Source organism: Chiloscyllium plagiosum, unplaced genomic scaffold (assembly GCF_037043375.1).
Source record: "Chiloscyllium plagiosum isolate Xiang-an unplaced genomic scaffold, Cpla_swu_hap1 HiC_scaffold_42, whole genome shotgun sequence".
NCBI classification, from domain to species: Eukaryota; Metazoa; Chordata; class Chondrichthyes; order Orectolobiformes; family Hemiscylliidae; genus Chiloscyllium; species Chiloscyllium plagiosum.
This window is the reverse complement of record NW_028270180.1, coordinates 20,354,590-20,379,561: the sequence shown is the minus strand read 5'-3', so window position 1 is coordinate 20,379,561 and position 24,972 is coordinate 20,354,590. Positions and strand designations below refer to the sequence as shown.

General features: G+C 49.3%; 1 protein-coding gene across 1 annotated transcript in view; it reads right to left on the bottom strand.

The window, feature by feature from the left end:
• Positions 1-22,701, bottom strand: part of LOC122542617 (annexin A2) — a 67,229-nt gene extending 44,528 nt beyond the window's left edge. Inside the window, exons 1-4 of the mRNA XM_087982243.1 lie at positions 22,668-22,701; positions 17,692-17,757; positions 7,614-7,701; positions 5,033-5,127 (exon numbers count right to left, since the gene is read on the bottom strand). Of these exons, the coding sequence (XP_087838369.1) occupies positions 5,033-5,127; positions 7,614-7,701; positions 17,692-17,739 (231 nt within the window). The 5' untranslated portion in view covers positions 17,740-17,757; positions 22,668-22,701. The remainder of the gene's footprint in view (positions 1-5,032; positions 5,128-7,613; positions 7,702-17,691; positions 17,758-22,667) is intronic.
• Between the last annotated feature and the right edge of the window lie 2,271 nt (positions 22,702-24,972).

The window sequence follows — 24,972 nt, the reverse complement described above, 5'->3', positions numbered from 1 at the left end:
CAGTCGAAGGAGGGTGTCAGTGGAAGATTTCTCCAGTTTCCTCATTTCCCCTCCCCCCACCTTGTCTCAGTCAAATCCCTCGAACTCAGCACCGCCTTCCTAACCTGCAATCTTCTTCCTGACCTCTCCGCCCCCACCCCACTCCGGCCTATCACCCTCCCCTTGACCTCCTTCCACCTATCGCATTTCCATCGCCCCTCCCCCAAGTCCCTCCTCCCTACTTTTTATCTTAGCCTGCTGGACACACTTTCCTCATTCCTGAAGAAGGGCTTATGCCCGAAACGTCGATTCTCCTGCTCCTTGGATGCTGCTTGACCTGCTGCGCTTTTCCAGCAACACATTTTCAGCTATTTACAGATCCAGAAAAGATTTAGAAATAGGCAGCTGTATGATACTCTGTAAAGGATGTTTACAGTCTTTCCGAAGTGTAGTGACCAGACTGAACCCAATTCTTCAGTTGAGATCACGACAAAGTAACTGCCCTGCTTTTGTATCAAGTCAATCAATTTAGGAAGGCCAGAATTCCATGAACGTTTCTAACTCAATATGACCTGCTGCCTTCAAAGATCAAAGCACACATCCCTTGAACTGTGGAATCATACAATACAGAACAGACCCTTTGGTCTTAAATTGCTTTCTTTGCAATTCCTTGTACTCCTTTGGAGTCCCAATTGTCTTATGCTTTTGTGTTTGTTATAAAGTTTCTGTTTTCCTTTTTATTCAGTCCTGAATATTCCTGGTTAGCCAGAGTTCTCTGGGCTTGTTGCTCCTACATTTCATCCTGAAGGGAACATAAAATCATACATCCGTACAGAGCAGATACAGACCCTTCAGTCCAACTCATCCATGGCGACAATATATCCCAATTTAATCCCGTCCCATTTGCCAGCACTTGGCCTATATCCCTCCAAACCCTTCCTATTCAGATACCCATCCAGATGGCTTTTAAATGTTGTTATTGTACCAGCCTCCACCACTTCCTCTGGCAGCTCATTCCATACACAGATCACCCTCTGTGTGAAAATATAGCCCCTTAGGTCCCTTTTAGCAAACTATATGATAAATGGAAAATTGATGTACAGAGAGATCTGGGTGTTCAGGTCCATTGTTCCCTGAAGGTGGCAATGCAGGTCAATAGAGTGGTCAAGAAGGCATACAGCATGCTTTCCTTCATTGGGCAGGGTATTGAGTACAAGAGTTGGTAGGACATGTTACAGTTGTACAAGACTTTGGCTTGGCCACATTTGGAATACTGCGTACAGTTCTGGTCACCACATTCCCAAAAGGATGTGGATGCTTTGGACAGGGCGCAGAGGAGGTTCACCAGGATGTTGCCTGGTATGGAGGACGCTAGTTATGAGGAGAGGTTGAGTAGATCTGGATTATTTTCATTGGAAAGATGGAGGTGGAGCAGGGACCTGATTGAGGCCTACACAATCATGAGAGGTATAGACAGGGTGGATAGCAAGAAGCTTTTTCCCCCAGAGTGGGGGACTCAATTACTAGGGCTCACGAATTCAAGGTGAGGGGGGAAACTTTTAAGGGAGATATGCGTGGAAAGTTCTTTACACAGAGGGTGGTGGGTGCCTGGAATGCGCCAGCGGAGGTGGTAGAGGGGGGCACGATAGTGTCATTTAAGATGTATCTAGACAGATACATGAATGGGCAGGGAGCAGAGGGGTACAGATCCTTAGAAAATAGGTAACAGGTTTAGATAGAGGATCTGGATCAGCACAGACTTGGAGGGCTGAAGGGCCTGTTCCTGTGCTGTAATGATCTTTGTTCTTTGTTTGAGAGCTTTCACTTCCCACCTTGAACCCAAGCCTACTAGTCTTCGACTCCCCTCCCCTGGGGAAAAAACCTTGCCTATCCACCCTAACCTTGCCCCCCATGTTGGGCCTGTGCTCTCCCCAGTATATTTTTGAACCCTTCCCTCATTTCCTGTACATTTACCCTCAAGTCACTGTTCCCAGTCTACTTTCACCAGATCCTGTCCTTTCGTGAATAAAGTCTGTCTAACCCCAGTCCAAAACCTTTACGGCAGACCACCTTTTACCTTTTCCAAAACAGACATAAAATATAGGGTGTTCTGATCACAGTCACTGAATACTGTCACCTTGAAAACCTTTATTCCCCAGGATTACGCCCATCTCTGCACCATCCGCCATTGCACCATCAACATGTTAATGTTACACATCCACTTGCATGTTCTTTAGATAAGAGCCATTCAGTCTATTTTGCCTCTCTGAATCCATTCTATCAAAATGCATAATCAAATCAAAGCAAAATACTGCAGATGCTGGAAGTCTAACATTAAAAACAGAAGGTGGAGGCTGGTACAATTACAGGCATCTGGATGGGTATATGAATAGGAAGGGATATGGGCCAAGTGCTGTCAAATGGGACTAGATTAGGTTAGGATATCAGGTCAGGCAGCATCCAAGGAGCAGGACAATCGACATTTCGGGCATGAGCCCTTCTTCAAGAATCCTGAAGAAGGGCTCATGCCCGAAACGTCGATTCTCCTGCTCCTTGGATGCTGCCTGACCTGCTGCGCTTTTCCAGCAACACATTTTCAGCTCTGATCTCCAGCATCTGCAGTCCTCACTTTCTCCTAGGATATCAGGTCAGCATGGTCATGTTGGACCGAAGGGTCTATTTCTGTGCTGTACATCTCTATGACTCTATAAAGCGCTGGAGAAACTCAGCAGGTTGGGCAGCATCTGTTGAGAGAAGGTAGAGTTAGCAATTTGTGTACAGTGACCCTTCTTCAGCACGTTAACTTTGTTTCTCTCTCTCTCTCTCTCTCTCTCTCTCCTCAGGTGCTGCCAGACCTGCCGAGTTTCCCCAGTGTTCTGTTGTTTTTAAACCTGCCACCGTCTGCCCATTCTAAGTCTGTTGCAATGAAAAGTCAGAAAGTGCTGGAGAAACTCAGTAGTTCTGAGCGCATTGATGGAGGGAGAAACAGGCATACTGGACTCGAAACTGAGAAGGTGACTGGAGCTTCGACTGTTACGTGTGTGTGTGTGTGTTTGCGCATCAGAGTGAGTCAGTGAGTGAGTGAGATAGGAACAGTGCTGGGAAAAGCAGGTATCATAGAATCCCATCAGTCCAACAAGTTCACATCAACCCTGTGAAGAGTATCCCACCCAAACCCATTCCCCTGTCCCATTACTCTACATTTACTCCTGACTAATGTACCTAACCTACACATCCCTGAATGGGCAATTTAGCATGGCCAATCCACCCTAACCTGCACATCTTTGGACTGTGGGAGGAAATCGGAGCACCCGGAGGAAACCCACGCAGACACAGGGAGAATGTGCAAACTCCACACAGACAGTCGCCTGAGGCTGGAATCGAACCCGGGTCCCTGGTGCTGTTAGGCAGCAGTGCTAATCATAAGGACAATGGGAGTTAGAAAGTTTAAAATCAAATGTAACTGCTTACGAGGAAGAGCTCTCTTTACAGAGTGAAACAGGCACCACAGAGCTTCAGATCCCACAACATGCAGAGTCCACCCCTTCAGTCCTGACACCTTTGTTGCTGAATCCTCTCTGATCTGATTAATCTGACCTATGACTGATGTGGAGGTCACCCATCTCTTTGCTATCACTTAAACAAGAAACGGCACAGCCTTGATTAAATTGACCAGAATTATGGTGTTGCCTGCAACACCATGGGGTGGCACGGTGACACAGTGGTTAGTGCTGCTGCTACCTCACAGTGGGACAATGGACCTGGGTTCAATTCCCACCTCGGGCAACTGTCAATGTGGAGTTTGCACATTCTCCCCGTATCTGCTTGGGTTTCCTCTGGGTGCTCCGGTTTCCTCCCACAGTCACAAAGATGTGTAGGTCAGGTGAATTGGCCATACCAAGTTGCTCATAGTGTTAGGTACATTAGTCAGAGGGAAATGGGTCTGGGTGGGTTAATCTTCGAAGGGTCAGTGAGGAGTTGTTGGGCCAAAGGGCCTGTTCCCACACTGTAGGGAATCTAAATGTAATCAATAGACACAGCTTACTCAGGATCTTGTAGCAGTGTCCCTATCTGTGGGGGTCAGAAGATCTGGCTTCAAGCTCCACCTGATCCAGAGATGTCTGAAGAGGATGATTAAAAATATCTAAACGTATCAATAAGCCAGAAAATCTCAACTATAATGAAACAAGGCTTTAGGTGTTGGAGGTAAATAGAAACTTAAATTGCCTGTAAGTCTCAAACACAAAATAACAGAAATAGCCTGTCTGCCCATCCTGTCTGCGGATTGTAACTGGACCTTGCCCAATGTCCTTCCATCTTCATTCCTGAAGCATGCTCCTTTCACATAACAATTCAAACCGCTGGGTGACAGTGAGCTCCGCATTCGCATAGCGACCACTATTTCACCTGCTGATGCTGGGTTTGGTTTCGTTTGCATCCGCACTGTGGTGATATTAACAGGTGTGACGTGAGCACGCCAATGGGACAATGGAATTAAATTTAATCTATCAATCCTCTGTTTTCTCTCCTCCCCAAGTTCCTTCTGTTCCTCTCAATCTTCTGCATTCTGCATCCTTTTCTTCCTCTCCCATTGCCCCCTATTTCCTCCTCCATCTCCCTCCTCCATTTCCCCATCCCCACCATCTCTCCATTTCCCCTCCATTTCTCTACTTCCCCTCTCTTCCCCTCCCCATCGCTCCATTTCCTCTCCCTTCATCATTCCCCCCCCTTTTTTCACTCCCCCCACTTCCCCTCCAATTCTTCTCCCTCCTTCTCAATTCCTCTCCATTCCTTCCACCCCTCCATCTTCCCATTTCCCCTCCATACGTTCCTCCTGCCTCATCTCCCCTCACGAGTTCTCTCGCTAATTTTCCCCCAAGGAACATTGAGTGTGTTGACCCTTATTGGTCCTTTGACCTCCTTGAGTGCTGCCCATCTGATGTTCTGTTCTCTGTCGAAGGGGTGGTCTGCACTGGCCTGTCTCTGGGATGTTTAACAAACTGCCCATACACCAGATGGAAGGTTGACCAATCGATAACCAGGAGGTACTTACATTCTTAGTGATTCTTTCATAATGGAAGGCGATGTCCTGTCTTTGTGCATTGCTACACCTCGTCAGTATGTCAATGATAGAGTGCTCGTCCACACCTAACACACAGAACAGAAGATGACAGCTTCAAATCCCGACATCAGCGGTTTCCCTTAACACCGCAGGACAGGGCTCAGCAGGCAGATTCCGAACCACCCAAAGACCCTTACCATCCAAAGAAGCAGGTTTAAAGTGTGGTCAACGTTGTGCAACCAATCACTGCACGGTAAGAATCATAGAATCCCTATGGTGCGGGAGCAGGCCATTCAGCCCATCGTATCCGCACCGACCTTCCGAAGAGCATCCCCCCCCCTCAGCCCCTCCTCCCATCCTCGTGGTCGGGGAGAAAGTGAGAACTGCTGATGCTGGAGATCAGAGTCCAAACGTGTGGCGCAGCCGGTCAGGCAGCATCCGAGGAGCAGGCGAGTCAACATTGCGGACATATCCACATTCCTGCTGAAATGTCGACTCTCCTGCTCCTCGAATGCTGCTTGACCGGCTGTGCGTTTCCAGCACCACACTCTTTTCCCATGGTTAACCCATCTGATTTGCACAACCCTGAACACTATGGGCAATTTAGCACGGCCAATCGATCCTAACCTGCAGATGGTGGGAGGAAACAGAGCACCCAGAGGAAACCCACACAGAGAATGTGCAAGCTCCACATAGACGGTTGCCTGAGGCTGGAATCGAACCCAGGATCCTGGCACTGTGAGGCAGCAGTGCAGCACCGAGCCGCGCCCCAAGCCCACGCAAACGACAACAAAACAATGAACCGATATTGCCGACAAAAGGTAGCGTGCTATCAAAGGGTTTTGACTTGGTGTTCATCAGGAATCCATCAAAGAACGTTAGGTTTGATCAGGAATTTATACGGCTTGAGGAGAAGGGGGATGATTGGATGGCCGGTGGACTTCGATTGGTCAGGAGTTGCCATGGAGCATGCACCAGGGGACCTCAAAGCCTCTGGTCAAATACAAAAAAATGCAGGCCAGCTTAGACTGGTCAAGCCGTTGCCATGGAGACTTCGTTGAAAGAGGCCCAGTGCCTTCATTGGTTGCAATTTAACAAAAGCTTGGGGAGACTCCCTCCACACCTGTACATTCTCCATGGCAATGGCTCGATCAAATTCCATTTGCCAACTGACCAGCTCCCTGTTTCATATGTATTATAAAGTGCTGAAACGTGGCATTCTTGCATCTTGTCCTGATGAGGTGAACAATTTCTACAGTCTGCTTGTTTCTTTAGCAAGTGAGAAAAAGTGAGGACTGCAGATGCTGGAGATCAGAGTCAAAAGGTGTGTTGTTGGAAAAGCTCAGCCAGTCAGGCAGCATTCGAGAAGCAGGAAAGTCGACGTTTCAGGCATAAGCTCTTCATCAGGAATCACATTCCCGAAACGTCGACTCTCCTGCTCCTCGGATGCTGCCTGATCAATTGCGCTTTTCCAGCACCACGCTCTTCGACTCTTTCTCTCAGCAGCGCTCAGGTTATGAACAACCGAGCAACTAATGAAACGATAATCTGTTCATGACAATGTTGTTCGAGGGAGAACTATTGTCCTGACCTCTAGGGAGAAATTCCCGGCTCTCCTGTGAATGAGTGCTGTGGAATCCTAATCCCAAATGTGGGCCTCAGTTTATTTACACGTCCTGATGTTGACTCATTAGGAATCGAAAGGTAGCCAACACCAAAGACCCTGCCAACCAGGTAATGCTCTCTTCCAATCTCTCCCATCAGGCAGAAGATACAGAAACTTGAACACACATAGCAACAGATTCAAGTGCAGCTTCTTCCCCGCTGTTATTAGACTGCTGAGCAGAACTCTCAAGTTTCAAATCTAATGTTGGTCTTGCTTTGTGCTGCTCCTGTGCAGCTGTAACCCTATATATCTCGCTCTGTCTTAGCACCCTATAATCTGTGTTTTCTTGTTTGCTATGATCTGCCCGCTCTGCCCGCAAAACAAAACTTTTCACTTTACACGTGACAGCAATAAATCAAATGAAATCTAAAGGTGGTGTATCCTCAACATTGGGGGTCAGGTCAGAGTAAGGCCATTGTGGGAAGAGTCAGCATCAGGTCTTACTGACCCTGAGGTAAGATTGAGGTCAAGGAGGGAAACACAGTGGCTCAGTGGTTAGCACTGCTACCTCCCAGCGCCAGGGACCCGAGTTCGATTCCAGCCTCGGAGTTTGTGGAGTTTGTACATTCTCCTAGTGTCTGCGTGGGTTTCCTCCGGGTGCTCCGGTTTCCTCCCACATGTCCAAAGATGGGCAGGTCAGGCTAGATTGGCCATGTTGAATTACTCAGAGTTCAAGGATGTGTAGGTTAGGTGCAATAGGGTAAATTTAGGGTAAGGGGATGGGTCTGGGTGGGTTACTCTTCGGAAGATCGGTATGGAATGTTAGGCCGAAGGGTCTGTTTCCACACTGAAGGGATTCTATGAAGTTTGAGATTGTATTTCAACCTGAACGATGACAGGAAAAAAAACACAGTCCCTGATCGATGTGGGCTCATCCTCAGCACCAACCCAAAGCCAGGAGCTTACCTTTGACTTTAAGAGCATGGTCCAGCTCTGCAGCTGCTTTCTCTGCGTTGAAATTAGCAAGGGGTTTCACTGTGGCCCCATCAGAGAGCTGAAAGATAAGATAAGGAGTTCACCCTCTCTCCATCACCATCCTGGGGATCCTCTCACCCCCAACTTTCGGAATCCCGCCACCACAATCCCAGAAACATCCTCGGAAAGTCCTAACTCCCGGGACCTCCGTCACCACGCTGCCAGTAATCCACTCAGCGGAGAATTCCCGTGAATCCCACCCATGTCACATTCCCACCAAACCAATTGCTTTCACTGATGGGTTTCCCAGCAAACTTCCAAACGTTGCTGGGAAGGGAAAGCTACCTTTTGGATATCGGTTTACTCCACCCAGGAACACCGATCTGGACACACAGGCTGGTGAGGGAGCTCCCAGAGTCTCACAAACAGCACATTGCAAAGTCTGCCCCTCTCCAGGCCCCATCTGAGAATTCAATGGATGCAGCTTGACAACGTAGAACAGTCCAGCACAGTACAGGCCCTTCGGCCCTCGATGTTGTGCTGACCTTTTATCCAACTCTAAGATAAAACTAACCTACATACCTTTCATTTTACTATCATCCACGTGCCTATCCAAGAGTCACTTTAATGTCCCTAATGTATCTGACTCTACTCCCACCGCTGGCAGTGCACATTTGCTATGTAAAAAACCTACCTCTGACAGAGGTTTTTTACCCTAAACCTTCTTCTAATCACCTTAAAATTATGCCCCCTCGTGACAGACATTTCCGCCCTGAGAAAACATCTCTGGCTATCCACTCTATCTAGGCCGCATCATCTTGTAGACCTCTATCAAGTCACCTCTCATCCTTCCTTGCTCCAATGAGGAAAGCCCTAGCTCCCTCAACCTGGACGTGCTCTCCAGCAGGTGATCAATGAGTTGGATACAAAATGTGGACAGGAAGAGACATTTCATTTTTATTTTATAAATTGAGGAGGCCTGCATTTTTTTAAAAAGAAAGTCATTCACAGACTGAGAGCATCACTGAGTAGATCAGCTTTTGTTGCCCATCCCTAATTGCCCCAGAGGGCAGTTTTAAGTCAACTGCCTCACTGTGGGTCTGGAGGCCAGACCAGGTAAGGATGGAAGTTTCCTTCCCTAAAGGGTATTAGTGAACCAGATGGGTTTTTCTGACAATCAACTCATGGTCATCATTAGGTTCTTAATTCCAGCATTAAACCCAACTCCCCAGAACATCCCCTGAGTCTCTGGATTAACATTCCTGGGATAACACCACTAAGCCACTGCCTCCCCAGGCGATTTGGTAACATATTGGAATTATTTGTACGCTAAAACATTCATAATTTTCAAACCTTTTACTGTTTTATCCCATTCATTGATGAGCCACCACTATGTTATTTATGTATTGTCATTCCTCGTTTCATTTGTACCTCTCCATGACCTTTGCCCTTCTCTCAACTACTGTCTACAATCAAACAAAGTGACCTTTAAATATACAGTTCACTGGCACCTCAAATCCTTCCAGACCCATCACCCATCAAAGACATTTCAAACACTAACTCTGAGCCGAGTGGATAGTCAGCCAGAATCCAATCAATTCTTTCCTCTTTAGGATAGGGTGGATTGGCCATTTTAAATAGTCCATGGTGTCCAGGAATGCATTGGCTAGGTGGGCTAGCCATGGGAAATGCAGGGTGACAGGGATAGGGTGAGGGGGATGGGTCTGGGTGGGATGGGCAGTGTGATGGGCTGAATGGCCTATGTCCACACTGGAGGGATGCTATGACTTGCTTGCCTACGTCACAATTTCCTAAATCCAAGCCCTTTAGTCCTCGAGCGGGGGATCCCTGATTTCCGAGCGAGATTCCCAGTTTCTGAGCAGCCTCAGCTGGTCCGACACATCCAGGCTGTGTGCCTTGGGCTTCAAGGAAGTGAAGGCCAGAAACAAGGACCAAAAGGACTGAAGAACACGGGAGGGGGGACAACAGGCAGGAGAGAATTGCAGACCGAGGGGAAGGAAAGAAACTGAATCAAGTGCAGAGAACAGAGCAGTGGGAAAGAAGTGCAGTGAGCAGCACGGTGGCTCAGTGGGTAGCAGTACCTCCTCACAGTGCCAGGGACCTGGGTTCGATCCCACCCTCGGGCAACTCTCTGTGTGGAGTTTGCACAATCTCCCTGTGTCTGCGTGGGTTTCCTCCCACAATCCAAAGATGTGCAGGTCAGTTGGGTTGGCCATGCTGGAAAAGCACAGCAGGTCAAGCAGCATCTGGGGGGGGCAGGAAAGTCGACGTTTCGGGCAAAAGCCCTTCATCAGGAATAGAGGCAGGGAGTCTCCAGGGTGGAGGCAGAAGCCCATTGGCTCTGCGGTGATGTTACCGACTGGACCATTGCAATGACGAGGGAGCACCCAGAGTCTGAAGTTGTTCGAGTACAACGTTGCTGACCCAGACCCTGGCCGCCACTCCCAATTCACCCAGCCCTCAGAAAGCTGGGCTTGCGCACACAGTCTTCTGTCTTCCCCCCCCCAAATGTTTATGAAGTTCTGCTTCTGTCCCCATAGTCAGAGAGTGGGAAGTAAAGTCCCTGGCCAAGCACACATACATAACGATAATTTTGTCAGTCTTTGTTTCCAGTGACCAGCCCTTTCCGATTATTGGTTTTGGCGCCGTGACAGAACAAAACATGACGTTTGGCTGAGAAAATGCTTCTGAGCCGGGAGGGAGCTATTAGCAATTTTTAACACGGCTTTATGACGGTGTCAAGTTACTTTCCATTTTCAAAGACTGTCGATAGTGCCTTCTCTCTGTCCAGCTGTGTTCTCACAGGGTTCTTACAATATGGATGCTGGCCATTTGGTCCATTGAGTGCAAACTAGCCCTCCCAAATGCATCCCACCCAGACCCTCACCCCCCACCCCCTTACATTTCCCATGGTTAACCCACCTAGTCTGCACATTCCTGCACACAGTGGGCAATTTAGCACAACCAATCCTCCCTGACCTGAGCATCTTAGTCAAGCCTTCCCTTCCCAGAGCCTATCACAGAATGTCTACAGTGTGGAAACAGGCCCTTCGGCCCAACAAGTCTATACCGAACCTCCAAAGAGTATCCCACCCAGACCCATTCCCCTACATTTAACCCCTGATTAATGTACCTAACCTACACATCCCTGAACACTATGGGCAATCTAGGTAAAAGTGAGATTTGCAGATGCTGGAAGTCAGAGTGGTGCTGGAAAAGCACAGCAGGTCAGGCAGCATCTGAGGAGCAGAAGAATCGACGTTTCGGGCAAAAGCCCTTCATCAGGAATAGAGGCAGGGAGCCTCCAGGGCGGAGACTGGGTGAATTGGGAGTGGCGGCCAGGGTCTGAGTCAGCAACGTTGTACTTGAACAACTTCAGACTCTGGAAGCTCCCTCGTCACTGCAATGGTCCAGGTCGGTAACATCACCGCAGAGCCAATGGGCTGCTGTCTCACGAGAGAGAGAGAGAGAGAGAGAGAGAGAGACTGGTGGTGGTTTAACCCATGTCTCAGGCGAGGGAAGTCATCAAGAAGGAGAACTCTTTGTGGGAACCTCAGCCACTGATGGGGATTGAATGCACGCTGTTGGTGTCATAAACCAGCTATCTGGCCAACTGCACTAACCAACCCCCCCTTCTTTGTTCGGTACCACTAAGTGACTAAATCAAAAGCAAAATCAGCACCTGATCAAACTTCATGATAGCATGGCACCTGACCGTGCTATCAAAGCGTGAGCAAGAGTTGATGTGACCGAGGAGCAGCTCCTTGAAAGTGGAGTCACAGGTAGATAGGATAATGAAGAAGGTGTTTGTTATGCTTTCCTTTATTGGTCAGAGTATTGAGTACAGGAGTTGGGAGGTCATGTTGCAGCTGGACAGGACATTGGTTAGGCCACTGTTGGAATATTGCGTGCAATTCTGGTCTCCTTCCTATCGGAAAGATGTTGTGAAACTTGAAAGGGTTCAGAAAAGATTTACCAGGATTGGAGTATTTGAGCTATAAGGAGAGGCTGAGCAGGCTGGGGCTGTTTTTTCCTGGAGCGTCGGACCTTATAGAGGTTTATCAAATCATGACGGGCATGGATAGGATAAATACACAAAGTCATTTCCCTGGAGTCGGGGAGTCCAGAACAAGGGGGCATAGGTTTAGGGTGAGAGGGAAAAGATATAAAAGAGACCTAAGGGACAACTTTTTCACACAGAGGGTGGTACGTGTATGGAATGAGCTGCCAGAGGATGTGGTGGAGGCTGGTACAGTTGCAACATTTAAGAGGCATTTGGATGGGTATAAGAATAGGAAGGGTTTGGAGGGATATGGGCCGGGTGCTGGCAGGTGGGACTAGATTGGGTTGGGATATCTGGTCGGCATGGACGGGTTGGACCGAAGGGTCTGTTTCCGTGCTGTACATCTGTATGACTCTGTGAGATGGCGGTTTAAGAGGTTTTAGATGACCTCATGTTTTGTGGAGTGTGCAACCAATCAAGATTGACCAACTGAGTCCAGAGGAATTCAAAATATTGGAATAAGAATGTCAGCAGCCAATTGGAGACTGAAATAACTGCATAGAGGGCAATATCCTGTCACCAAGACATGGCAGTATACACGGGCTCTGAGCAGACAGCTCACAGCCAGTCCCAAGACTGAGGAGACTCTCTGAATCTTGTGGTTTTTTTTTTGCTTTTCTTTTTTTTTCTTTTTTCCTTTTGAAATAACTCCAAAAAGGGTGACTTGGTGACCAGCCTCTATCTGCACATGGGAGGTCTTTCACACTGATCAGTCTCCCTCAGAGAATCTTCCGGTTTTTTTCTGTTTTTTTTGTCCTTTATTTTCTTTTTTCCTTTTTCCCCCCACACTACCACCTAACTGCGGTAGTGCTTATTTTTCCCCCAGCACCCATGTTGTGTGCGCGTGCAGGTGTGAGACACAGTGAAAGACACAAAGTGAATCTTCCAGTTATTTTTTTTTTCTAGCACTTTACTTCTTTTTTCTTTTTTTTCTTTTTTTCTTTTTTTTCTAGCACCCCTCTATGGCACGCTGCCTCAACCTATTTCTTGGTTATATTTTTTTTAAATAATTTAACCCCCACACTACCACCTAAGTGCGGTAGTGCTTATTTTTTAATCTTCCAGTTATCTTTTTTTTATCAAAATAGAGTTTCTCCTGTTTATTTTTTTTTCTTTTTTAGAGAGACCGGGGGGATTTTTTTTTCTTTTCTTTTTCTTTTTTTTTATTTTAACCCCCACACTACCACCTAAGTGCGGTAGTGCTTATTTTTTAATCTTCCGGTTATATCGGTCAACCTGTGTTCCCTGATTGGTTAACAACCCCAATTAAGGATCTCATAGTCAACAAAATTCACTTGGTCCTCATTCTAATCACTATGGAATCAGAAATCACACGAGAACCAGAATAGTCCAGCAGGTTTATTTGAAATCATTTGCTTTTGGAGCGCTGCTCCTTCATCAGGTACAGTGAGGTGAAGGAGCTGACCAAGAGTGGTCTGAGAGCTTGCGATTTCAAATAAACCTGCTGGACTATAACCTGGTGTTGGTGTGATCTCTGACTTTGTCCATCCCAGTCCAGCACCTACGCCTCCACATCATCATCGAGGAGATGGAAAGGCGAGTGAGTGTGTGCATGTGGGATTTGAGGCTCACATTGCGTCAAGCACGAAAACGAGGTCACAAATAATTGTTCCGCCTCAGGGACACTAATGAAGTTGGGTGTCTATGGGACGGAAGTCAATGGCTTCAGTTCACCTAGTACTGAATTGGAGCACATTGCTGTTCATGCAGCACTGAAAGACAAACAGTTACAGAGCAACCTCGATTATCCGAAGGACACGGGCGCGGAGTATTTCACTCGGTTAATCGTATTCCGGATATTCGAATGCAGGATAACATCATTTAGCCAAGCATCGGGATCTTGCGATCTTGCCGGATAATGTGATGTTCAGATAATCAAATGCCAGATAATCGAGGTTCCTCTGTAGTTGGGGAAATTTAGCAATAGGAGGGGTGACAAGAGTCAAGAGGGTGGTGCTGGAAAAGCACAGCAGGTCAGGCAGCATCCGAGGGGCAGGAGAGTCGACATTACAGGCATAAGCCCTTCATCAGGAGTGAGGCAGAACTGGGTGTCCAAGCCAAAACCAAAGTTGTGTTTTCGGGTGATGGGACGGAGGGGCAGCAGGTAGGTGAGAAATAAGACAGTGCGGATGGGCAAAGTTCGATGTTAGAAGAGGGGAGAGTGAGGAATCAGAAGGAGAGGACATCGATGGTGTTTTTCCGCCTCTGATTAATGAGTTGGGAATGAAAGCCAGTGGGAGCAGTCGGAGTCGGTCAAAGCTGGACCACAGTGAAGAGGTGCGAGAGAAAATGGTGGGCTCACCAGGTCAAAGGCCGAGACAGATGAGAGGAGAAAGTTTACTGTTCACCACCACCACAAGGATATCACCTGTGACTTCGATAAGGTACAGTAGCAGGCTTGGAAACATCATTGGCACTCAGAGGTAGCACACGAGGAAGTGGAGGATGGAGATGGGAGGGCTGGTTTGCAAGAATGAAGGACTCAAGAGTTGGACACAGTTAGGGAAGCTAAGATGCTGGAAGTTAGAGTCAATCGATGGGAGGCTGGAAGAGCACAGCAGGTTAGACAGCATCCGAGGAGCTGCAAAGTCAACGTTTCAGGCCAAAACCCTTCATTAGGATGAATGAAACGTTGACTTTCCCGCTCCTCGGGTGCTGTCTGACCATCAGGATGAAACGGTTTCGACCTGAAACATTGACTTTCCTGCTCCTTGAATCAAGGGTTGGTGTTTTGTTTTGAGGACAAGGGTGATGGAGCAGGTTTTCCGGATAAGTCTATTGTGATCCTTTCCTCTCCTGAGAAAGAGCAGCTAAAGTCATCCACTCCAAAAGGAATACTACTACAAGAATCGCACAGTGCAGGTGGAACTGGGATAGATTTTGCTTCCGTGGTTTGTACCTGGGAATGGGGAATAGGGAATAGGGGCAAGCATCATGCAGACTGATGGAAGGCAATCCCATCACCACTCCTGGATCTCCTGGCCAGCTCTGGGGAAGCATGTGCCAATGCTGTTCAAATTCCAGTGCTCGGGAGACTCTGTGGACAATTGTAGGTGAGAAACAGGAGTCCAGAGAATTCCGTGTCAATGCACTGATTGCGTTTGAAAAGATAGGAGTCCCCATTGTCACTGAGCCCAAGCCCTGTGAATGACTGAAATCATCGAATCCCTCCAATGTGGAAACATGTCCCTTTGGCCCAACAGGTCCGCACCGACACCTCCAAAGAGTAACCCACCCAGATCTATTCCCCTATATTTACCCCAGATTAATGCTCCTAACCCACACACCTCTGCACACTATGGGCAATTTAGCATGGCCAATCCACCTAACCTGCCCATCACAATCACCTGATGAAGGAGCGATGCTCCGAAAGCTAGTGCTTCCAATTAAACCTGTTGGACTATAAGCTGGTGCGCCCACACCTCCCCCCTCACTTCCCTCCAAGGCCCCAAAGGAAACTTCCATATCCACCACAAATTCACCTGCACCTCCACACATATCATCTATTGCATCCTCTGCACCCGATGTGGCCTCCTCTATATTGGGGAGACAGGCCGGCTACTTGCGGAGCGTTTCAGAGAACACCTCTGGGACACCCGGACCAACCAACCCAACCACCCTGTGGCTCAACACTTCAACTCCCCCTCCCACTCCACCAAGGACATGCAGGTCCTTGGACTCCTCCATCACCAGACCATAGCAACACGACGGTTGGAGGAAGAGCGCCTCATCTTCCGCCTAGGAACCCTCCAACCACAAGGGATGAACTCGGATTTCTCCAGTTTCCTCATTTCCCCTCCCCCCCACCTTGTCTCAGTCAAATCCCTCGAACTTAGCACCACCCTCCTAACCTACAATCTTCTTCCTGACCTCTCCGCCCCCACCCCACTCCGGCCTATCACCCTCACCTTGACCTCTTTCCACCTATCACATTTCCAACGCCCCTCCCCCAAGTCCCTCCTCCCTACCTTTTATCTTAGCCTGCTGGACACACTTTCCTCATTCCTGATGAAGGGCTTATGCCCGAAACGTCGATTCTCCTGTTCCCTGGATGCTGCCTGACCTGCTGCGCTTTTCCAGCGACACATTTTCAGCTATAAGCTGGTGTTGTGTGATTTTTAAACTCTGTATACCCCAGCCCAACACCGGCATCTCCAAATCACCTTTGGACTATGGGAAGAAACCGGAGCACCCGGAGGAAACCCTCACAGGCACAGGGAGAATGTGCAAACTCTACACAGACAGTCTGCCCGAATCTGGAATCGAACCGGGGTTGCTGGCGCTGTGAGGCAGCAGTGCTAACCACTGAGCCACCGTGCCGCCCTGCCCCTGGGTGAATAACCTGGTCTTCTGTGATCCACCCCAGTCCAACCCCTACATTGTTTGGACAAGGTTCTGCTCACAGGCCATCAGTGGAAAGTGGTTTTCGTGCAGATAGGTCAGAGCAGACTCAATGGGCCGAAGGGCCACTTCTGTGCTGTATGGCCAGAAAGAAACTTTATTGTTGTGAAGCAACAGAAGTGTTTGCTACAGTCAGAGAAAGGCCATCAGCAGGATTTCAAATCCCATGTTCTAGGCGGCGGCTTGGTGGCTCAGTGGTCAGCACTGCTGCCTCACAGCACCAAGGACCTGGGTTCAATTCCCACGCACATTCACCCCGTGTCTGCGTGGGTTTCCTCCAGTTTCCTCCCACAGTCACAAGGATGTGCAGGTCAGGTGAATTGGCCATGCGAGGGATAAGGATAGATTTTGCCAAGGAAGAACTGCTCCATGGGAGGAGGTGGAATAGAAATTTTCAGAATCATAATGGCGTCTGAATAAGTTAGATGAGGAGAAACCATTCCACACTTAAAAGGGTCAAAGAGGATGCAGATTTGAAGTAATTTGCAAAAGAAGCAAATGTGACCTGTGAAAATACTTTTTCATACTGGCAAGTGGTGCAGGGCTGGTGTATACTGCCTGGAAGTGTGGAGAAAGCGGTTCAGCTGAGACATTCCACAGGCCTTTAGATTGCATCTCATTAAATAGCATGCACAGGTTACAGTGAAAAGGCTGGCACAGGGCACTACGCCATAATGCTCATCTGGAGAACCAGTGAAAACACACTGGACCAAATGCCGCCTCCTGTGCTGTAACAATTCTGTTATTCCAGCCTTTTCTAGCTAAAGGAACTTTATAGATGTTTATAAAATCATGATGGATATATAGATAAAGTGATTAGCTGATATCTCTTACCCAGGAAGGGGAATTTCAAAACCAGGGGACATGTTTTTAAGGTGGGAGAAGAAAGATTTTTAAAAAACATGGAGAGTTTTTTTTACACGCAGAGGGCAGTTTGTGTGTGGAATGAATTTACAGAGGAAGTGGTGGATGTGGGTACAGTTATAACATTTAAAAGTTAGTGGGATAAGTACATTAGTAAGAGGGTGACATGGTGGCTCAGTGGTTAGCACTGCTGCCTCACAGCACCAGGGTCCCAGGTTCAATTCCCGCCTCAGGCAACTGTCTGTGTGGAGTTTGCACATTCTCCCCGTGTCTGCGAGGGTTTCCTCCGGGTGCTCCGGTTTCCTCCCACAGTCCAAAGATGTGCAGGTCAGGGTGAATTGGCCATGCTAAATAGTGTGAGATGCATCAGTCAGAGGGAAATGGGTCTGGGTGGGTTACTCTTCGGAGGGTCGGTGTGGACTGGTTGGGCCGAAGGGCCTGTTTCCACACTGGAGGGAATCTAATCTAAACTGCCCATAGTGCTAGGTACATTAATCAGGGGTAAATGTAGGAGAATGGGTCTGTGTGGGTTGCTCTTCGGAGGGTCAGTGTGGACTTGTTGGGCTGAAGAGCCTGTTTCCACACTAACCTAATCCCAAAGTGCTGCCCCCTACAGACAGCTCCACTGTGTCAAAACCCTGACACTTACTTAGTAATTGGACCCCCTCACATAGTTTGGGGATGCATTCAGATACTCACCTCATCACTGCCCAGGCACACTTCGGATAAGATGTCATGAATTTCCATTTTTATCTTCGGAACAATCTAGGATGGAGAAAGGATCAAAAGGTAAAGAGTTTTCAACATGGTTTCTCTTGCGATGAGGTGAATTTAACAGCACTGTGCACAAGGTCTGCAGCTTTATCTATTCCCCAGTCATTGGTGAATCACTGGCTTCCTCTCCCTCTCCGCAGCTGGTAGGGCAGGATGAGAAACAGCTCACTCATTGCCAAACTTCTGCCTCATTCTGGAAAGAGTGAATCACACTTGCAAACAGCGAGCCAGACTGGGAGATTTCCACCTCTTTGTGAAATGCCCCTGCTGCTCAATAAACATTGCGCAGAGTGCGATGGCCTTTTAGAATCTGCAGGCTAAGGAAAGCTCTGAAACAATGAAAGTCACATTGTTCCAAAGTGTGTGACTCAAACCACTTGGAAGTCTGAGATTGCTGTGTGAACAAGCAGAATAACAGATTAAGACTTGTGCTAGCACAAGCAATCTGCAAGCACTCCCTTATTACACAGGCAGAATGGAATGTGTCTGTGGGTGCGATTCTTCTAAAACCATAGCAACGTTTAAACTGAAAAGTTCAACTCTTACTGGCAAAGAGACTGCTGCCAGAACACACATGTCTTCGAACCAAACAGCAGACCGCAGGATGGGCCAAACTACATTTGAGGCCAAATCATAATCCTCCCACTAAAATCTAAGCAAACATCTAAAGAATCGATGAATGGAATGGGGCTAAGACCCCTCGATCTGAAATTGAGAACCAAATCAAACACAATTACGCTACTAATTCTGAGCTTTGAAGTGTCTGGAACTTGTACAAAATAATAAAGGAAGCTGGCTTTTGCTCTGAACGGCTTAGCCATCTAATTTACAATTTCCATTCTCTCCAAAATGCTGCCGATATTAGTGGCCACGTTTGCACTTTCTCCAGGACCAGAACTAATCTTTCATCTGTTAGAACCCAGTTCTCATTCCAAAAACCGAATATTTCGCTGTACCCAAATGAAAATCAGGAGGGGCCTGAGTGGGGTGAATAGCCAAGGGGTCTTTTTCCCAGGGTAGGGGATTCCAAAAATAAAAAGGGCATAGGTTTAATGTGAGAGTGGAAAGGACTTTTAGATTAGATTACTTACAGTGTGGAAACAGGCCCTTCGGCCCAACAAGTCCACACCGACCCGCCGAAGCGTAACCCACCCATACCTCTACATTTACCCCTTTACCTAACACTACGGGCAATTTAGCATGGCCAATTCACCTGACTTCCACATCTTTGGAGTGTGGGAGGAAACCCACGCAGACACGGGGAGAATGTGCAAACTCCACACAGTCAGTCGCCTGAGGGGGGAATTGAACCCGGGTCTCTGGCGCTGCGAGGCAGCAGTGCTAACCACTGTGCCACCGTGCCGCCCACAAAGAGGGACCTCAGGGGCAACGTTTTCACGCAGAGGGTGGTACGTGTGTGGAATGAGCTGCCAGAGGAAGTGGTGGAGGCTGGTACAATTACAACATTTAAAAGGCATCTGGATGGGTATGTGAATAGGAAGGGTTTGGAGGGATTTGGGCCAAGTGCTGGCAAATGGGTTTAGGTCAGGTTGGGATAACTGGTCAGCATGGAGGAGTTGGACCGAAGGGTCTGTTTCCGTGCAGTACATCTCCATGACTGAATGATAGGCACAGACAGCTGAAACAACAGCATTGTAGCCAGACAACATTCTCATTTTCTTTATCAGTTCTAACGGAGTGTTTGCCAAACACCAACCATTGCGAGCTCAAACACGTTAAGTTTTACATTATGTAAGGGTCAGGCATGCCATTTCGAACTGGCACGTTTCTTGTAGATCATTCCAGAACACAGAGGGATGAGACCGATTCAGGACTGTTCCGGAGAAGCCATGGAACTTTCTCTCTCCACAGAAGCTGCCAGGCCTGCTGAGTTTCTCCAGCACCTTCGGCAGGTTTTAGGTTCAATGGGGGGGAAAACAGAGAGCAAGTGGTTTTGAGTCTATGTTAGACACTGCTGGATCGGGAGACTGGAGCAGAGATCAAGGTGACCATGGAGATCAAGTTGATGGGAAGGAAAAAAAGACAATAATTGGTTAAATGATGGAAGCTGAGCAATCACACAGAGATTGCAGAATGTTCCAAAATGTGTAAGATAGAGGAACAGGGTGTTTGGGAGGGGGGGGGGTGTAACAAACACACACACACACACACAAAGGGAGCAGACACCTCCAGCTGGCCACTCTGATGGGAAGCTTGGAATTAGGGTGGGGACAATTGTATACATTAACCCACCCAATCCCCAACATCTGTGAGCATGGTCCCACCCAATCTCCTTCCTGACATTCCCGTTCCTAGCACCGCGAGCATTTAATGCCAATGTTTTAAACTCAAACCCCGCGGGGATTCGCAAAGGGTACAGATGAGGTCTGTGTTTTGAGTCCAGGCTGAACGGCGCAGAGGCCAAGGGTCAGCTTGGGAGCAGGGCAGGCAAAGAAACAGGAGGGTGGGGGCACAGGGAACTGAACAGTGCCCCCAGTCTTCAGGAACTGGTCCCTCGCTCACCAAGATCAAAATGGCGTTTGCCAGCAGCTCTTATTTTTGGGATGAGGTGGAAACAGCTTGTTTTAAAAGTGCGAGACTATCATTCATCGTTAAACCTTCCCCTGTCTCAGCAGAGAATCCATTTTTTGCTGTAACATCAATCCCCTCCCTTGCCTTAGCATTTCTGATATCCTCAGGCGTGACTCCTGACTCAGAAATTCCAGCACTCTCATGAACTTTGGCTGTCTTCCCTAGACTCATGCAGAGCTCTCCTGCCCAACGTCTCTCTCGCTCTGATTCACCCGTCCCTTCCAGTCTCCAGAACTACAAATGGCTCCTGCAACTGTTTAAATTTAAAATCCCCACCCTCTGTAATGTCCTCCAAACTGACAGGCTACTCCACCCTGAAGATAACTCTTCAGGGTGGAGTTTCCCTACATTGAAGGTGCTATTCAAATGCAAGTTGAGATTTCTTGGGCTGCCTCAAGATTCTCAGATTGACATTGTCTCTGAGGCAATGGTGTCGTTTTTCTGGCACTTTTACTCCAGCTTAGGGACACTGTAACCCCACTCGCCCCCCCCTCACCTCACACACTCAGGGACACTGTAACCCCACTCCCCCCCCTCCCCCCCCATTCAGGGAAACTGTAACACTACTCCCTCCCCCACTCAGAGACACTGTTACCCTCCCCACTCAGAGACACTGTAACCCCACTCCCCCCCCCCACTCAGAGACACTGTTACCCCACTCCCCCCACTCAGAGACACTGTTACCCCGTTACTCCCCCCCACTCAGAGACACTGTTACCCCACTCCTCCTCCCCCCACTCAGAGACACTGTTACCCCACTCCTCCTCCCCCCACTCAGAGACACTGTTACCCCACTCCTCCTCCCCCCACTCAGAGACACTGTTACCCCACTCCTCCTCCCCCCACTCAGAGACACTGTTACCCCACTCCTCCTCCCCCCACTCAGAGACACTGTTACCCCACTCCTCCTCCCCCCACTCAGAGACACTGTTACCCCACTCCTCCTCCCCCCACTCAGAGACACTATTACCCCACTCCTCCTCCCCCCACTCAGAGACACTATTACCCCACTCCTCCTCCCCCCACTCAGACACTGTTACCCCACTCCTCCTCCCCCCACTCAGACACTGTTACCCCACTCCCCCCCCACTCAGACACTGTTACCCCACTCCCCCCCCACTCAGAGACACTGTTACCCCACACACCCCCGACTCAGAGACACTGTTACCCCACACACCCCCGACTCAGAGACACTGTTACCCCACACACCCCCCACTCAGAGACACTGTTACCCCACACACCCCCGACTCAGAGACACTGTTACCCCACACACCCCCCACTCAGAGACACTGTTACCCCACACACCCCCCACTCAGAGACACTGTTACCCCACACACCCCCCACTCAGAGACACTGTTACCCCACACACCCCCCACTCAGAGACACTGTTACCCCACACACCCCCCACTCAGAGACACTGTTACCCCACCCCCCCCACTCAGAGACACTGTTACCCCACTCCTCCTCCCCCCACTCAGAGACACTGTTACCCCACTCCCCCCCCACTCAGAGACACTGTTACCCCACTCCCCCCCACTCAGACACTGTTACCCCACTCCCCCCCACTCAGAGACACTGTTACCCCACTCCTCTTCCCCCCACCCAGAGACACTGTTACCCCACACACCCCCACTCAGAGACACTGTTAGCCCACACACACCCCCCACTCAGAGACACTGTTAGCCCACACACACCCCCCACTCAGAGACACTGTTAGCCCACACACCCCCCCACTCAGAGACACTGTTAGCCCACACACACCCCCCACTCAGAGACACTGTTACCACACTCCACCCCCCCACGCTCAGGAACTCTGTTACCCCAACCAGCTCACTGAGTGTCCTCAGTCAACCAATGCCCTTCGAACAACTGAGGAGCCTAAATGATAGTTGCAGTAATACTGTGAGCCACACACAAGTCTCTGCTACAGACCAGAAGCTCTTGAATAGTTGAAGGTGTGGGACAATCTTACAGCCATTAACGCCCCAGATTTGTCCCTTAGGTTCTGCAGTACAGAACATTGTTAAACACTGGCACCAGGCCAGAGGGTGCAGCCTTCACAACATAACTTTAATCACATATTTTACATTTCCAGATCAAGAACTAAGATTGACAGTTAGTTTGCACATTTTTCACAAGTTCTCAAACTGGTCGGAAAAGTACAACTCCGAAAGTTTGATTTGTTTGCACACTTGACAATGGTCTGGACAAATCAATAAATGCTGCTTTTTCACCCCCCTCGTTTAATTGCATTGCTGTATAATTTGTCCTGGATTCTATTGTAACAAGGGAGAGAATGACTGACTTACCTGCCCGCTCAGTCACTGTACGGGGACTAACTTCACTGCAGCTCTAGGGTGTGGTTTTTAAACACCAGCTGACTTACAGCCACATCAACGCTCTGTTTCCCCACCCCTCCAACACCCAGCCTTACCCACAGCACCGAAACAGTTCCTTTTCCATCGAACTAATGAGCCTGAAGGTGGTCTATACCCCAAACTAACACAATCCCTCCAGTAAATGCTGCTTCAAAAGGTGTAATATGTCCTTCCCAAAAACCACACAGAATCCCACTGATGTGGAGTAAAAAGGATCAATTTGCAGCACCTCCAGTGGCAAATGATTCACATTCATCTTCTCCTGTCCCTCCCCCATTCTCTTAGATTTGTTGTTGAGCCCCTCACTGTTTCAATACGTTTGACAACTAGCTGCTCTGATTGTTCCTGAGTAAATCTCCATACCCCCTGGTCAATTATAAAACCACAACAGTGTTGCTCATAGCTTGAACTTCAGGCAGGCGCAGGAAATGACAGTGAGCAAAAATGTGCAAAACAGCACTTCCATTTTCAGGATAGGTTCAGTGATAGCTAAAAGAGGGAGTCATCCCGTCACTCTGCAGCAGTCAGGAGAGCAACCTGGCGTCCTTAGCTCAGCCGTAACTAAACGTCAACTTGTAGCAGCTTTCAATCTGCAAACTTGTTTTAACTGAGATTCAGAGGTTGACTGTGGGGCCCGGTTACAGGGATAAGTCAGTGTTTGAGGGGGAGAGGCGACAGATGTTTAAAAACAACACAGGACACAGTAATATGTTAAATTCTAAGAAACGTGATATTCATGAAATATTCCTTCAGACTTCCCTCAGTGGTATTTTTTTTAATTTGTTTTTCTCAGTGTGTGCTGTGAGAATTATAGTTCTCCAGCACCAAAAACAACTAATTACAGGGATACTGAGAATTCGCAACTCAGGCAGGAACACATCCCAGTGAGCAAGGCGAGTGGGAATACACTGTCTGTGAACGAGGGGAGTGGGATAGACTGTGTGTGAGTTGGGGGACTGGGGAGACAGTGTCTGTGAGCGAGGGGAGTCGGGGGACACTGTGTGTGAGCTGGGGGAGTGGGATAGACTGTGTGTGAGCTGGGGGACTGGGGAGACAGTGTCTGTGAGCGAGGGGAGTGGGGGGACACTGTTTGTGAGCTGGGGGAGTGGGATTGACTGTGTGTGAGCTGGGGGACTGGGGAGACAGTGTCTGTGAGCGAGGGGAGTGGGGAGACACTGTGAGCGAGGGGAGTGGGGAGACACTGTCTGTGAGCTGGGGGGGGTGGGGAGACAGGGTCTGTGAGTGAGGGGAGTGGGGAGACAGTGTCTGTGAGCGAGGGGAGTGGGGAGACACTGTCTGTGAGCGAGGGGAGTGTGGGGACACTGTGAGCGAGGGGAGCGGGGAGACACTATCTGTGAGTGAGGGGAGTGGGGAGACAGTGTCTGTGAGCGAGGGGAGTGGGGAGACACTGTGAGCGAGGGGAGCGGGGAGACACTGTCTGTGAGCGAGGGGAGTGGGGAGACACTGTCTGTGAGCGAGGGGAGTGGGGGGACAGTGTCTGTGAGCGAGGGGAGTGGGGGGACAGTGTCTGTGAGCGAGGGGAGTGGGGGGACATTGTCTGTGAGCGAGGGGAGTGGGGGGACAGTGTCTGTGAGCGAGGGGAGTGGGGCGACAGTGTCTGTGAGCGAGGGGAGTGTGGGGACACTGTGAGCGAGGGGAGCGGGGAGACACTATCTGTGAGTGAGGGGAGTGGGGAGACAGTGTCTGTGAGCGAGGGGAGTGGGGAGACACTATGAGCGAGGGGAGTGGGGAGACACTGTCTGTGAGCGAGGGGAGTGTGGGGACACTGTGAGCGAGGGGAGCGGGGAGACACTATCTGTGAGTGAGGGGAGTGGGGAGACAGTGTCTGTGAGCGAGGGGAGTGGGGAGACACTGTGAGCGAGGGGAGTGGGGAGACACTGTCTGTGAGCGAGGGGAGTGTGGGGACACTGTGAGCGAGGGGAGCGGGGAGACACTATCTGTGAGTGAGGGGAGTGGGGAGACAGTGTCTGTGAGCGAGGGGAGTGGGGAGACACTGTGAGCGAGGGGAGCGGGGAGACACTGTCTGTGAGCGAGGGGAGTGGGGAGACACTGTCTGTGAGCGAGGGGAGTGGGGGGACAGTGTCTGTGAGCGAGGGGAGTGGGGGGACAGTGTCTGTGAGCGAGGGGAGTGGGGGGACATTGTCTGTGAGCGAGGCGGTGGGGGGACAGTGTCTGTGAGCGAGGGGAGTGGGGAGACACTGTCTGTGAGCGAGGG